Source organism: Rhinolophus sinicus, chromosome 5, assembly GCF_057876585.1.
Source record: "Rhinolophus sinicus isolate RSI-liver-muscle chromosome 5, RSI-T2T, whole genome shotgun sequence".
NCBI classification, from domain to species: Eukaryota; Metazoa; Chordata; class Mammalia; order Chiroptera; family Rhinolophidae; genus Rhinolophus; species Rhinolophus sinicus.
In genome coordinates, this window is record NC_142505.1 from 33,821,772 (window position 1) to 33,838,463 (window position 16,692).

The 16,692-nt window shown below is 42.1% G+C and overlaps 1 protein-coding gene across 2 annotated transcripts in view; it reads right to left on the reverse strand.

The window, feature by feature from the left end:
• The window catches only part of RYK (receptor like tyrosine kinase), an 85,542-nt gene extending 69,069 nt beyond the window's left edge, over window positions 1-16,473 (reverse strand). For both annotated transcript variants that reach the window (XM_088798339.1, XM_088798338.1), the window contains exon 1: window positions 16,045-16,473. In XM_088798339.1, the coding sequence (XP_088654465.1) occupies window positions 16,045-16,273 (229 nt within the window). In that variant the 5' untranslated portion in view covers window positions 16,274-16,473. The remainder of the gene's footprint in view (window positions 1-16,044) is intronic.
• Window positions 16,474-16,692: the final 219 nt, after the last annotated feature.

The following is a 16,692-nucleotide window of genomic DNA, read 5'->3' on the forward strand; positions in this document are numbered from 1 at the left end:
GAAAACCTTTAAACAACAAAACTCAATTAAAAAGTCCCATTGGTAAAGGTAAGATCTTTGATATATCAAGATTAACACTACTAACTATAAATTATGTAATAACTAAAACACCTTCCTCCAACTTTCCGTTAAAATACCCAGATATACTAAAAGGTAAAATTTGGCAAAGCACTATGAACTGAAAAGAGAAGATCAAAGTTTGGCAAGAATTTCCACAATCAACACTGACAACAGGGCTGAAATAAGAAAATTCTTGGACTACCCATGCTCACTATCTGAATGAGAACAGCATGGGAAAGAAAACCTAAATAAATAGAAAGACAGTCCATCTTCATGGCTTGGAAGACATACCTATTATTAAGGTGTCAATACTAACCAAAGGGATCTAGAAGTACTATCCCTATCAAAATTCTGTCTTTTTTGCAGAAATGGAAAAGCAGGTTCTCTAATATGGAATTGAAAGTGGCCCCCAATAGCCAAACAATCTGGAAAAAGAATACAGTTGAAGGATTCACACTTCCCCATTTCAAAACTCACCACAAAGCCACAGAAACCAAAGTAGTGTAGTACCAACATAACTATAGACATGTAGACCAAGGCCAGAAATAAACCTATTAATATTATTTCTAGCCAACTGATTTTTGGCAAGAGTGGTAAGACCATTTAATGGAGGAAAGAATAGTAGTCTCTTCTACAAATGGTGCTGGGAGAAGTAGATATACACAAGCAAAACAATGAAGTTAGACGCCTATCTCACACTAAAAATAAAAACTAATCAAAATAGGTTAACAATCTAAATATAAGACCTAAAACTACAAACTCTCTTATCAGAAAACATAGGGATAAATCTTCATGACCTTGGATTTGGCAATGGATTCTTAGATATGGCATTAAAAGCATAAGCAACAGAAATAGATAAATTGAACTTCATAAAAACTATCAAAAGACATTATCAAGAAGGTGAAGACAACCTACAGAATGGAGGAAACTATTTGCAAAGTATGTATCTGATAAAGAACCATTCATAATGTATAAAGAACTCTTACAACTTAACAAAAGAAAACTCGATTAAAAACCGGGCAAAGAGACTTAGGCAGATAGTTTTTCAAAAAACATATACAAGCAGCAAACACATGAACAGATGCTCAACATCATTAGTCATTAGAGAAATGCCACAACGAGGTTATCACGTCATACCTACTAAGATGGCTTTAATCAAATAATAAAATTTTAACAAAACAAAATAGCAAGTGTAAGTGAGGATGTAGAGAAATTAAAACTTTTGTATACTGTTGGTAGCAATGCAAAATGATTCAGTCACTGTGAAAAACACTTTGGTGGTTCCTCAAAAAGTTGAACATAGAATTACCGTATGACCCATAATTCCATTCCTAGGTATATATCCAAAATTGAAAACAGGTCCTCAATCAAGTACATATACACGCATATTAATGGAAGCGTTATTCATAATAGTAAAAATGTGGAACTAGCCCTACTGCCCATCAACAGATGACTGGATAAACAAATTGTGGTCTATCCACAGAATGGAATATTCTTCAGCCATAGACAGGAATGAAGTACTGATAGGTGATACGGTGTGGATGAACCTCCAAAGCCTCATGCTAAATAAAAGAAGCCAGACACAAAAGGTCTCATATTGTATGATTCCATGTACACGCAATATCCGGAACAGATAAATCCACAGAGAGAGAACGCAAATCGGTGCTTGCCAGCGACTAGGGGGAGAGAAGGAGGAGAAGAAAGTGCACAATGGGCAAGTTCTACTTCAGAGCAATGAAGGTGTTTTGGAACTAGGCAGAGGGGGCAGCTGTACAACAAAGTGTATGTACTACCTGTTACTGCACTGTCCACTTTAAAATCGTTAATTTTATGTTATGTGAATTTTACTTCAACAAATTATGATTTAAAAAAAAAAAAAAGAAAGAAAAAACGCTGTTTCCTGCCCCATAAATGGGGGAGTGTAGTAAAACTCGTTTCCAGTGACTAGAAGGCTTATGGGGAAATTATCACAAGAGTAAATGAGGTTTCAGTTAAGCTGAGAAGATAGAGAAGCACTATGAAGAGTCAGAGGAGACCTCAATACAGCACCGGAGCTCCACAGCACAAAAGGGAAAGGGCCAGCAGGCAACAGGACGGGGCAGGTGACGCAGAGTGGGGGAGGGTGGAAAGGGGCGCTGCTGGAAGGCAGACAGGAACAAGCATGGACAGCCATGAACCGAAGAGGTAGCATTTTGTTATCAGAATGTACAGAACTTTTCTCTTCTAGCCTAGGATGAAAAACACTTCAGTTGTTCAATTACCATTATCAGGCTTAAATTTCTCACTGCCAATTCAGCAAAGCAGGAATGTTCCTCTCTTATTAGAAAACACGTTTGTTCATAATTTTAAAGAACCCAAAGTCCAAGCTGAAAAACCAAAATTATTCCTACAAAACGCTCAACAACCATCAAGAAAATTCTTTTTACCCTAGACAATCTTAAGTTCAAACTTAATTCAGGCCTGTGTTCTACATGACCTGGACTGTCTGCCTCAAGTTCAAATAATGCAATAGTTCAAAAACTTTTCCAAATGATTTTAACAGTTAACTACTGGTTTCCCAAAGCTACAATGGCTGACTAGTGTCAGTGAGCAAATAAATCCCTTCACAAAAAGAGCCACCTTTACTGGCACTTAACAAAATAGATTCCAGGAAGTTGTTTACATGCCTGCCTTCCCCACTACCTTGCACACCTCACAAGCAGAGCGGGGGTCTTAGCATTCGTAGCTATTCGAATGTTAGATGCATGAACGGCTGGCTGTTGATAAAAATCAACTACATCAAAGATGGATTTTGATGAATTGGATGAAATGATATATTTTTTTTTAAAAGTCAGAAATCAGTTAAGGCAAGAAAATAAAAGTGATGTCATGGAAAGAGAACTAAAGCAGAGTTTTTGCTGATAAGTAGCTGAGTGACCTTTGGCAATCAATTATTTAACCACCTTCTCCAGGCATCAATTTTCTCAACTATAAAACAAGGGAGGGAAACCAGATGATGTGACGGTCCGTCCTCAGCCGCAACCTTCTCTTTTCCTATGATGTCATTCACGGCTCCTAAAAGTCAGCCAAATTTCTATTATTCAATGATTACCATCCACAGCTTCCAAATGCTAGTCAAGCGTACATAAAAAATGTATTTAGTCAAGATAATCTTCTAGGATCTGAGGACAGTGTGGTATATGAGCCAGAGAAAAAAAGCCAAAATCACTTACTATGTAGAAAACCATTAAGTGCTCTATATTTTAATCAACGCTAAAAGAAAATACAGAGTTTTTATTTCAAATTTTCCTAGTTTATGGAAGCTAACAAGCTGAAATAGATATAAGAATCTGTCCAGCAGAATCTAATAAATCTAGCTATAGTCAAATTATACCTAGAAAATTAACTGACACCGAATATTTAACTACAACATCAGACAAGGAATTTACAAATGTCAGACTGTAGGAAACGGGCATTTCTTCATAATTAAAAAAAGAAAAAGCACATAAATCTTCTTTAAACAATATCTTGCAGATTAAATAAGATTTTTCATGAAATCCTCTGTTCATTCAGCATTTTCCTGTTTTTCTCATGTCTTGATAGATCTGGGTTGAAGTGTTTATATGTACATAGAGAGAGTATAAAAAGAATTGAGTTTTTAAGAGAAAGAAGATACGTGTGACGGGCAACAGAAGACAATGTGAATATGCCCCCATCTTCCACCCCTTTCTCCAGGATGCCTCCACTTCTCCTACCTAAGACTGGCCTCCTCAGAGGAAAGGCAAGCTGGCCCACCCTTTTCATCCCTGAGAGGTGACTGGGGAGTCAATTTCAAGGAAGGGAACCTCCTGATCCTCCCAAGGAACAGACGGGCGTCCGTAGTCACTGAGCACCTTTCCTCATGTCGCCATTTCAGAAAAAGTGTATGCTATGTGGTCAAAATCAATAGCTCACTTAAAAACAGTCCACTGGAGCTGCTATCAGTTACCACTGCTTTAACAAACGAAGAACCAGGGTGCAAAAATCCACTTACTAGGCATCTCCCCACCACTATCCTGCAGAGATTACATTTCAGATAGGAGCAGCTTTCACTGTAATCCATGATCCCTGAAAAGGGAAGCCCAGAGCTAACCAACACAAATGCTGCACTCAGGTTTGCTTCTCTAGTACCTGTGATGTCACCTTCGGGAGAAATTGTGTGAAGTCAAAGGAAGAGTATGGTCACCTTTGATTTCAAATGCATGATTCAGATGAAAATACTGCCATCTAAACAAAATCCATAAAAGAATTCCCCCAAAGACGTGATGTGGACCACAACTGAGAGCTGTTAAAGGTGATTCCCAAATTCTATCCAAGGATAATAAGGAACAAAGACATATCCCATAATTTCCAGTGCTACAGCAGAAAATAAGAAGTATGCCATTCGACAGTCCCAGAATGTTCCAGTATCTGGTAAAAAGATACTCTGGAAAATAATCTGTCATTGGCCCTGCCCTATTTAAAGAAGAAAATGATCTGACCAGCTCATACACGCCTTGCAGGTCCGGCCCTATCAGAGCGAGGGAGTCATTTACTCATAGTTTGACACAGTCATCATTCAGCTTCTTTCATAGCCAACAGGAACATGTTCTCCATCTCAGTCAGCAGTGGAGGCCGCTGTAACTTAGACTTGGCTGTTCTGTCCAGGATCTCCAAGCGCAAGGGGAAACTCACACGCGTCGCTCCCCCTGCCAGCAGCAGGAAGCACTGCAAAGTGCGAACTGGGAGTCCAGCACCTGGATTCTTCTCTCAGGCAAGTCACTTAGCGCTTTACCAGAATTTAGTTGCTTGAAGGCAAGGATCTTTACGTGTTCTTCACCGAAATATGTCCCAGACTCCTATAACATGGCCTAGGATACACTCAAATAATTGTTCAGTGAGTGAGTGATATATGTTGCTAGTGAAGGCAATCAATCAACCATATGACATCAAAATGACCTCTCTTTCTAACATTCTACGATTTGGGTATTCATCCAAAAACATCCCCGACCAATAACTAAAATAAATTGTTTTGAGGATTATGTAGCATTTTCATATACATGACAGCAATTGCAATAACACATCCTGTTGTTGGTTGAAAAGCATCTCATCTTATACATAAGGAAATCAACACTCAGAAACATTGATTACTTGCCTACCCACATATAGCAGAAGGAAGAGATGGAATTAAAACTCAGTATGCAGACTCCAAGTCCAATATTGTCCCACACCATGATATATATAATACCCACGCATATTTGTGTACATGTACAAGCACACACACACAAAACTTAGAACTTTTTCTTTAAATTGGACTAAATTCTCTCCTTTAACAAATAATTTAAGGAGTTAAACAATTTCTGAAAAGATGCAAACATCAAAAAGATAATCCTTGGCCATTTCTCTTTCTGGACAAGACAAAATTAACAGGACCAGATTAACCCTCTCATCTGAAATAACAACAACAACAACCAAAACCAGACAAAGTATATGAGTTCAGAAAGACAGAGACAGGTAGAGTATGCAGGACAAAGACCCAGCGAGGAGAAAGCTGCAGAGTGAACTTCCAAGATCTCGAGTGTTCATCGGAGTACTGATCAGAGCAAGGACAGGAAAGGACAAAAGGTAACCATGTCCAGCACCTACATAGGATCTGGAATAGCACCTATTCCCACCAGCCAGACTGGAAAAACCTTATGGTTCACAGGTCACTGGAGAAAGTACACAGAATGGTCTTGACTCAGCCGTGGGGAATAATTAGCCCTACACTGAGAACTGCGTCTGTCCTAGCTAACAAGTCTTAAAAGCAAGACCTGAAAGGATCAAACTGTTTCCAAGTAACTTAACTGAGTCCCAGGACAAAAGCCAAGAGTGTTTATCCAGCACACAGTAGGGAAAATTCACAATGCCTGCCATCCAGTCACAAATTCCCTGGCATGCAAGATACGGATGGATGGATGGATGGATGGATGGATGGATGGATGGATGAGTGGATGGATAGGTAGAGAGAAATAGAGAGATAGAAATAGATATATAGATATATACCGTGTTTCCCCAAAAACAAGAATAAGCCCCCGTTAAGATCGTCAGCCAGACAGATGCATTTAGTATGTTATGACGATGCTCCAGAAGAAGACATGACTGTATTTGAATAAATGTAGATTGTTGTACATGAAAAAATAAGACAGTCCCTGAAAATACACCCTAATGCGTCTTTTGGAGCAAAAATTAATATAAGACCTGGTCTTACTTTCGGGGAAACACGGTAGATAGATACATACTGTATTTCCCCGAAAATAAGACCAAGCCGGACGGACAATCAGCTCTAATGCGTCTTTTGGAGCAAAAATTAATATCAGACCTGGTCTTATTCTACTATAATATAAGACTGGGTATGATATGATATGATATGATATATGATATATGATATAATATAATACTGGGTCTAATATAATATAATACCAGGTCATATATATATATATATATATATATACACACACATACATACATATATATATATACATACATATATATATATATATATATATATAGAGAGAGAGAGAGAGAGAGAGAGAGAGAGAGAGAGAGAGAGAGACAGGTGGCTGATACATAGACACATAGATTGAAACCAGCCTAGAACTAGCACGGATGTTAGAATTAGCAGATAAGGACAATGAAACAACTTAAAACAACTATTATAACTGTAATCTGTATGATGAAAAATTAAGTAGAGACGTGAAAGATATAAAAAGACCCAAATCAAATTTACGAGAAATACGAGATACACGAGATGAGAAAATACACTGGACAGAACTAACAGCAAGTTAGGCATTTCAGATGAAAAGATTAGAAATTCTATTTCCCAGCTTTTCATTATTGGAAAAGGCTTTTGCCAGAATCTCTCTTGAATACTTCACACATCCTTTAACTGTAGGGTGGCCCAAGAGTCTCCTGAGAGCCTGCTCCATGCCAAACCCTGAGGTGGCCTTAGTGCAGTAGGGGGAACGCAGAATGTGGTAGGTACAGTGACACGGGTCTGTCTGAGTGCAGAGCTATGGAAGCCAAGATGGGGAGCACCTTACCCTGAAAGGGGAGTTTAAGGGTCAGAGACTTGGGAAAATGAGGCAACTTCAATGAAAATAAGCTATTAAAAATAAATGTATTCATAAGTTCAGTCCAACTCCCCTTTTGGATAATAACCTAGCAGACAATGGCAAGTGATCAAGAGAATGATGACTCCAGTAAAGTGCAAGACAGTGAACACAAAATACAAGTGATTCAGTTATTTATTCATTCACCAAACTTTTCCTAAACATCTACTATATGCCCGGTACTGTTCTAGGTGCAGGGGATATAAAGTAGAACATTACAAAGGGACACTACTCAAAGAGAAGAAACTTTCCTATTCAAGGAGATAGAAACAACAAAAGTACAAGGTGCTTAAAACAGGGTGATAGAACAGAGTGGCACTGGGGACCAACCCTAAAGAGGCACGGCTCTCTGAAGAAGTGGCATTTGAAGCTGAGATTTAGAAGGCTCTGGCCATACAAAGATCTGGGGAAAGCACGTGAGGCAGAGCAATCATCTAATGCAGACCTGAAAGTGAGAATGAGCTTGGCTCCAGAGGAACGAAACACATGGTATGGTGGGGGACAGGGGTAAGACAGGAAACTGGAGGCAGGCAAGCGCCTCTATATAAATATTCATTTATAAATCAGGAAGATCTGAACAGCTTCGATATTTGATATTTAAGAATTACTGTTAATTTCTTAGGTGTGATAATGGTTATTATAAATTTTTAAAGAGTCCTTATCTTTTAGAGATACATAGTTAAAATTGTATGTCTGCATTTGCTTCAAAATATGGTATTTATAAATATGAATATGCCCTCCACGGGGGATTTTTTAGGATAGTAAAACTATTTTGTAGGATACTCTGATGGATACATGACACTATGCATTTGTCAAAACCCGTATAACAGAGTGAACTTTAATGTATACAAAATTTTAAAAATTCTTTAGGAGGTCAGGAAATCCCCGGATGAAATACAGAATGTAACAGATGTCCCCTTCCAAAACCAGCTTTTGTGGAACTCAGATGTACCCATAAGCTTTCCTCAGGGTTCCCTGCAAAGCCCCCGCAGCCTAAGAACCCCTGGCACAGTATATAGAACTTAATCGGTGTGGGTATCTATGCCTGTATCTAGCAAAAGGCCCTAGGGGTTTCGCAAAAAAAGGTTAAGAACCACTGACATTTCTCTTGCTGGCAACTTCCTAGCTAAAAACTGAATTGCTATTACTCTTAAACCTAACGGTAATATCTCACTGCGACCATTGGATTCCCTGCAAGGACATTACTACACAGCCACTACCACAAGCAAGTAATAAATATCAACAGAGAATTTTACAACTCTGAAAGATTCAAAGTTGTGACAGGTACCAAAAAGGAATAAAAAAAAGGAAAGGTGGAAAATTATGTCTAAGTTTCCTTTACAATAATATCTTTTTACAATACCAGATTTCATTTCATCTAAAGTGCACCATTATTTTTGTGCCACTAAGAAAGAAAAACAAGCTGTCAATTATCGGACGACAATCCACTGATTGTAAAATGGTTCTAATTTCAGAGATGTTCAAATGTAGAAAAAAACTATCCATCTTCTAATCAGTGAAACATGGCCTTCAAAAGGCTCGTTAGCTCAGGCTCATCTCAGACCTCCTAAACACATTGCTCAGGGTAGGTCTAGGAATCTCTTTTGTTTCTGCCCTTCAGATGATTTGGACTTTATCTAAAGATAAGGAAACTGCTAACCTTCAGAAGCAGCAGAGTAGGGAAAGCAGCACTCTGGAGTCACACAGCCCCAGACACGTCTGTGACCTCCAGCAAACTCTGTCATTTCCCAGAGCCTCAGCTTTATCTGTAAAAAAAATGTCAATGCCATCTACTTCCTATGGTTGATAAAAGAGAACACATATGAAGTACTTGTACTAAAACACATGTATTTATATAAGAACATATTTATTGATAAGACATATTTCTCTTATAAACAAGAATGAGACCTACGGAAGTAGTTTCCAGAAATGTTCCACCACTCAGCCCGGTCACTGGCTAGGCACAGGTACCAGAATCCTTCAGTACTAAGTGTCTGTCGTGTAACGCAGCCATGCACGTGCATTTGTTTGGGCATGTCACATTTTAAGAGGTCCTACATAAATGAAAGCTATTAAATAACATTTTGACTACAAATATTATACTTGATTTACATCAACAAGGATAACACAAAAAAAGCATACTTCTAAGTGTGATCTAATTTCAGAGTAGCTCATGGCTCTGTTTCATGCCCAAGTTTTTGTTTTGTTTCCTTTTGCTTTGGTATGCACAGCTGGCAAGTTTTTTTCAGAACACTGGCATAATTGCATTAAATCCCCAAAAGTAATGCTGTGGAACTTCTCAATTTAGGGTCCTCAAAAAAATACCTATATGTTTTCATTTGTTTCTAAAGTGACCCTTAAAATCCAAACAGTATTTTAGGCAGCACCTTCAGAACTGACGAGTCCACTCAGGATGTGACTCACAGGGGACAGGTTTAGCTATAATTGGACAGAGTTCTCCCACATGTGTAGTATGAAGAAGAAAAAACTGAAAAGCCACAATTGCACAATGTCCCAGCCTTGCTCTCCCAATGAAGAACACATGGATTCCAACTGACGCTGCGTCACGGCCACCAACCCCACCCAGAGCGCCCAGGGTTAGGAGTCTGCTGCAGAGTGCAAACCCACCTCCACCAGCACCCCATCTCCTCAGGGGCTGGGCAATGGCAGGTTACACCAAACACATCTGCAGAGAGGACACCCTCAGAGTCCTCCCCCACCAAGCACTTGGCCTGAGGTTTAAGAGGAAAAAGAGATGCTGGAAGCAGAGGAACACATGGCTCATCTCATTTTTCTTTCCCTCAACCACTTCCCAAAAGAAAGAGTCCTTTGGTTCAGCTGCCCAAATCTGAAACCCTCCCTTTTCTTTAACCCTCAGGTCTCCACTAAATCTCCAAACTCCCTGTAAATTCTTCACAAATCCATCCCAGCCCTTCAACTGCCCTAGCTGATCCCTCGTATCACAAAGCTGACTCTGTCCCATTTCCCAGATCCTGCTTTTCTGTCCTCAAGCCGCCCTCCTCACTGGGGTCAAAGCTAGCTGTTCTATCCGTCCGTCCTAACTGCACTCTCCTGTTCTAAATTCTTCAACAACTCGTCAGTACCCGTAAGATACAAGTTCCTAATCCAATCTCAGCCTACTTCCCAGCTTTATCTTCTACCACTCTCTGGCTTTGCCAATTTTTCTCAGCCACGTTAGACTTTTCCTACCCCTTGATTTCACACACATCTGCTTCCATAGGACTACTGCTTTGTTCACGCTATTTTCTCTGCCTGGCATGAAATAAATGTTTGTTTCTCTTCTCTGCCTATCAAACTCGTCCTTCAAGATGAGGCTCAAATGTCTCCTCTTTCCTGGAACATCTTTCCTAAACGCTCTAAGCCTTTCTCCTGCCCCGCCCCCACCCCCATAGTCAATAGTCATCACTCTTACAATAACTTACTTATACCAATCAGCAGTGTAACTCTTATCTCAGTGTTATAGTCATAGGTATAACAGTCTCCCCTACAACATTCTCAGTTCCTTAAGAAAAGGAATTTAATAATTTTGAACTGACATTTTCTATGACAGTATATTGTACTTGGTTGGTCTTCAACATTTTTTACTTGATTGATTTGGGGAGCAATGATCCCAACTAGTATTCACCTGATTTTAATAAGATGTGAGCAGTGTTTAAGTCTTCCAGGGGCATTTATTTTAAGAGAGCAGCAAGTTATCCAAAGTGAATTTCTAACTGGTGGGAGGCAGTCTATCCTCAGGAGTCCCTCTGACACCTACAGATTCCTTATCACCACCACCACTGCAGCCATGACCAGTTTATACCATCGCCCCCACTCGCCAGCATTTTATTCCCAAACCCGTAGCACTTCCCCAGCCACAATATCACTTTCACAAGTTCTGGACTTAGGGAATTCAGTACTATCAGAATTATCAATTAGAGAACACGGGAGGATGCAAATAATGACCCAGTCCACAAGCAAGCACGTGTGGTGCAGGCTTGCAGACTCTACTCCTTGTGTGTTTTGGTCCATTGCAGCCCCTCCAGAGCTGACAGAGGCAGTATGAATTCCAGACTGCGGCGGGACTGAGTCAAGGCCTGACGCTCTCCTCACTACCAAAGGGCTCCAAATCAGAGTCCTCACCAGTAAAACGAGAAAATGGATGCCTAAAATGCAGCTTGTTAAGAAAAGTAAATGAGAGCCAGGAAACAGGGCCTGGGACACAGGAATGCCACAGGGATGAAAAGCTCCCGAGGCTTTTGGAGCCTCTGTACGGATGGGCTTCCATAAGGACTGTATGCCCCACTACCAAGCAACGGGGCTGGTTGCGTACCTCCTTCAAGCCAGTTTCTTCGTCTATAAAATGGAATAAGAGTACATACTAACACATGGATCACCTTTGCTTTGTGCCTGACACAGGCAAAAGATTGTCACATGTCAGCAAAAGTGTCACCTAGTACTTCCCATACCACTACTACTCTATTACAAAAAAAACTGCCAAATCCCACCAGCTCTTCAATAGTCAAAGCCCCATCCTAACTGATAGTTACACATTGTGAAATGACCACTAGACTTTATCCCCATTTCCTCCCAAAACTCCTCTAAAATGATAACAATGAAATCTCAAAGACATTAAACCACAAAGACAAACAGAAAGGGAAAGAAGACAACACATCACACATTGAAACAAATTTTTGTAAGACGCGAAGTGGTCGAAGGAGTGGTCACTGCCCCTCAGAATTCCTGCGGGGTTGAGCCCTGGAGCCACCAAGGGCCACCAAAGGCCAGCCTGAAGCTCAGGCCTGACAAAGGGGGAGCTTCCGAAAGGGATATTCAAAGCATTTGGGTCCCCAAGTCCAGCAGGTGACTCCAAGTTTTTCCTGAAGAAACTGAACCACAGAGGCAGGAGAACTATAAACCGAACTCAAAATCTACAGCCTGAAAGGCCGCACTCTCCATCCCTCCCAATGAAACAACTCAAACTCGGGCAGCTGGTGTTTCACCAAGAACAGGAGAGGCAGGAGATGGGAGGTGTCTTCTCTGCAGACACTGACTAGTTTCAAAGAAGATGTGAAAGTGCTGGTATGTGGGGTAGACTCCCAATGAAAAGCCCACCTGCACCTGAAAGGTACTCACTAGACCACCAGCGCACGCGCGCGCGCACGCGCGCACACACACACACACACGCTCTCTCTCCCCTAATCAACTTTTCAGCATCTCGCACTTAATTACAGACAGCTACGGATCACCAGATATTTGTGATATAAACAAACATAAAAGAACCCTGAAATTAATAGGCATCCTGGAGGGAAGCAGGATATTAAAAATATATTAAACATGTAAAAAAATTTAAATACAACATAGACACACACCTTGAAGATAAAACATCCATAAAATAAAAATAAAATGTTTTAAATAAAAGCATGAAGACAAAATTAAGAAAATCTCGGGGCAGCCGGATGGCTCAGTTGGTTAGAGTGTGAGCCCTGAACAACAGGGTTGCGGGTTCGATTCCCACATGGGCCAGTGAGCTGTGCCCTCCACAACTAGATTGAAGGACAACAACTTTGGAGCTGATGGGCCCTGGAGAAGCACACTGTTCCCCAATATTCCCCAGTAAATATTAAAAAAAAAAAAAAGGAGAAGAAATTCTCCCCATTTTCCCACCTCCAAATACAAAGATATAAACAAGAGGCAACGTAAGAAAATCTGAAGGTCAATTCCAGGAGATTCAATCACCAAACAACAGACATCTCAGAAAGAAAAAATAAAGGGTAGAAAATTATCAAAGAAGTAACAGACATTTTTGAAAACTGAAGGATATGAGTCTCTACATTGAAAGGGCCCACTAAGCAAGATGGATGACAGACAGACAGAAGGAAGGACCCACAAGAAAAACAATCCTACTGTACAGATTAGAATAAAAGGATGGAAGACTCTGGAGGAGCAAGTCTCTAAAGAAGAAACCAAGTGGAACTGATTTATGATTTGATGTATTACCTGGGAAAATATCAAAAGGCATTTAACATATTTCTTGGGAGTATTTGAGGGAATGTACCCTAGATACATTAAAAAAAGAATCAAAAAACTTTAAAGCCAATTATTTGCTCTAAGAAAATAGGAAAAGAAAACGTAATCATGGGTCATGATTTAACTCAGAAGTGAGCAATAAATATATACATAATAATGTAAATACTGACTGCTGGTTTTACCAAAAATGTTACGTAACTATACTGGGGATTTAGGGGAGAGATGCAGGCAAGGAAGTACTCAGGTATAATACTAGGAAGTCAAAGGCTTATTCTACACTGATTTAGAAATATGAAAGTGAAAAACAAGAAAAAAAGAAAACAGAACTAGTTTGAGATAGTAGCTTCCACTGGAGAGTAGGACCTGGAAGATAAAAAGGCCAAAGACAGGACACTGCTGTTTTTCACTGTAAGCCTTTTAGTACCATTACGTGCACGTATTCATTGCATTAAAACAACTTATTCTCATATCAAGGGCAATTAGTTCAATTTATAAAGTTGTCACTATCAACTTCATTTATAAGTTTCTTACTTGGAATTCCAAAGTCATTGTCTTAGAAATATTATAAAATAATGGTTAGTTTCCCAAGTCAGCTTTCAGAGGGCATTTAACCCATAAGAATACAAAAATATGGTATAAAGTATTATTTCAAGTAGTCTTAAACACCATAAGAGTTTCTATGGGAAACTGCGTTCTGAGAACTCAGGACGCCTGGTATACACCTCAGCCCTACACACCTGCTCTTCCCCACACAGAGGTGGCCAAGGAATACTTTCAAGGTAGAAGGTACCAGGGAGGTGGGAGGGGATGGAAGGAGAGGACCCGGGTCTAGCAGGATGGAGAGTGGAGAGACCTACAGTCACAGGTCAACTCTATTTGCATTAGAGAAAACAGTGCTTAAGTCCCTCTTGCCCCAGAGATGGACAAGGTTGATCAGTGAGGCCATCCTCTCTCCCTGCTCCCAACATCCCATTCCTGGGCATACACTGGAGGTTCATCAATCAGGTAACAAATATATCATTTTAAGTCTTAATCAGCAATTGTTATTTTTCCACCATGCCATAATCAAACTGCTATAGTATAAACAACACCTTCATTTCATTCAAGAAAACTTTGTGGCTTATTTCAACATTGTTTGATTAAAAAAAAAGATTATAAATTATGTGACCTTGAGCAAGTTACTTAAAGCCTTACTTCCCTCATCTCTAAAATGGGAATGATGATTCTTACCTCACTGAGTCACAAGACAATTAGAGGAAATGATGTTTATAAAACATGTAGGGGCAGGTATAGGGCAGGCACTCAATCAATGTCAGCCTGTGGTTGTCTTGTCCCCTACCCCCACCCAGATTGGTTTGTTACATGTAAACAGTCACAAATTATATACACTCTTTTAACCAAAAAAAAATTTACAAAACCACGCATAATACATTAATACTTTTTAAAAATTAATGTGATATCAGTCGATTTATAAGCATTCAGTGTTTTTCCTAAACCTTAGTCTTATGTGCCAAGTACTAACCCAATTTGCAGTTTTAATTCAGCTAAACTAAATTCAGCTGATTCAGCTAGACTAAAAGGGATTACGAATGGCAGGACATTATAAAAACAGCATTCTTCTTTGGTTAAGGACTACAAACCCATATATGTAACATGTCTAACGAGTCTGCTAAAAGCAATTCCATTTCAACAATTGAGACCACCTCAACAGACCTCAAGAAAGTCTTAAAACTTTAAAAAAAATAAAACTGACCGATAATGGATCTTAAAGAGAATATTTGTTCCCCTCAAACACTCAGATGCACCACAAATCTGAGATGAAATAAAGGGCTATTAATACACAAAAGAAAGTAAATGTCTAGGTATCTGCAACTACTAAAGACTTACCATTTGGGGCCATTTCTATCAGACCTTCCTCTATGGTCATTTCCAGAATCTACAAAGTCCCAACAGGAAGACACCATTATTTTTCAAATGAATTCCCCAAACGACAAAGCTCCTTAAGGAGAACAGAACTGATCCAAAGCCAAGTTCTCTTTTCCCTACAAGGTATTCAAAATAGACGAGTGGCCTAGAAATACAGGATCCGTCCAAACTCCAACACATCCCAGACCAGAACCAAAAAGGTGCTGAAAAAGCTAAAAGGTTCTGCTACCTGGAGATTCCTCACTATTTAAAAGTATGCTATCGGTCGCAAGATTGGGAGACTGCCGCGAACATGTAGTGCCCTTATAACCTCTGTCTCATTTCAAAAGTAAAAGAAAGCATGATGACCAGAAAGTATGAGCTCAGTAGCGTGGCTTCTACTGTGGCATCCAAACCACCGCCAGGGATTTGCAGTTTTCGTCTACAGAAAACGTCGATTTCCAGGCATACAAAATTCAGGGCCCTGGAGTGGCACGCATAAGGGTCAAAGAAAGTTGGTGTGGCAGGGAAGAAAAGTTGTAAGGTCGCTGGACTCTACGGTACAGGGTGAAGGGCTGAAGAGGCTGCATGGAGGATGGAACAGGGTGGATCCCGGTCTTTCGCAGCGGCCGAGGGGTCCCCCGGGCAGCGAGCGCGTATGGGGGGAAGCCAGAAGGCTGACCATGGGCGGGGGCCGGGCAGGGACCACACCTCCCGGCCAGCACAGCAGGCAGAGGCCGGGCCCGCAGACGACCTCGGGCGCTGGGCCGGGATGGGGAGCGCCGGGGGCCAGGGAGGGGACCGGCCCACGGTCCACAGCGCGCTGACTGGGCCGCCGGCGGCCGGAAGCAGCCGGGGCCCGGCCCGACCTGCCCGCCCCGGCGCAGACGGCCCCACTCACCGATGAGCCGGCGCACCTCGTCCTCGCTCAGGTAGAGGCTCACGCTGGGCCCCGCGGCCACTGGCGGCAGCGCCGGGGGCCGCGGGGCCGGGACAGCGGCGGCGCCAGGCACGGGCAGCAGCGGCAGCAGCGCGAACAGGAGCAGCAGCGGCGGCGGCGGGGCCCTCAGGCCGCGGGCCCCCGGGAGGCGGCCCCGGCGCGGCGGCCCCAACCGCGCCGTCCCGCGCATGGCCACCGCCGCCGCCGCCGCCTGGAAGAAGCGATGGCGGCCCGCCGCGCCGCCGCCGCCCACCCCCGGCCCCGAGCCCCTCACAGCCCCGAGCCGGGGGCGGCCACCCAGCTCATTGCGCCGCCGGCCCGTGGCAGCCGGCCGCCGCTTCAGACCGCCGGAGCGCGCCGCCGCCGCCGCCGCCTCCTCGGCAGCATCGTCCACTGCTGGGGGCTGGCCGTGGAGGCGCGCCCGTGCGCGCCGCCGCCGCCCCAAGAACGCGCACGCACGCATCGCCGGCTCTGTGCGGGCAGGGGCTGGGCGGAGAGCGCTTTGATTTTAAAGTGCAGCCGCCCGCGAAGGGCTCTCTGGTCACCCTCTGAAGGAGCACGCCCCCGCCTCACGTTGTCACCAGCCTGCTGTTTGCTTGTCTATTGTCT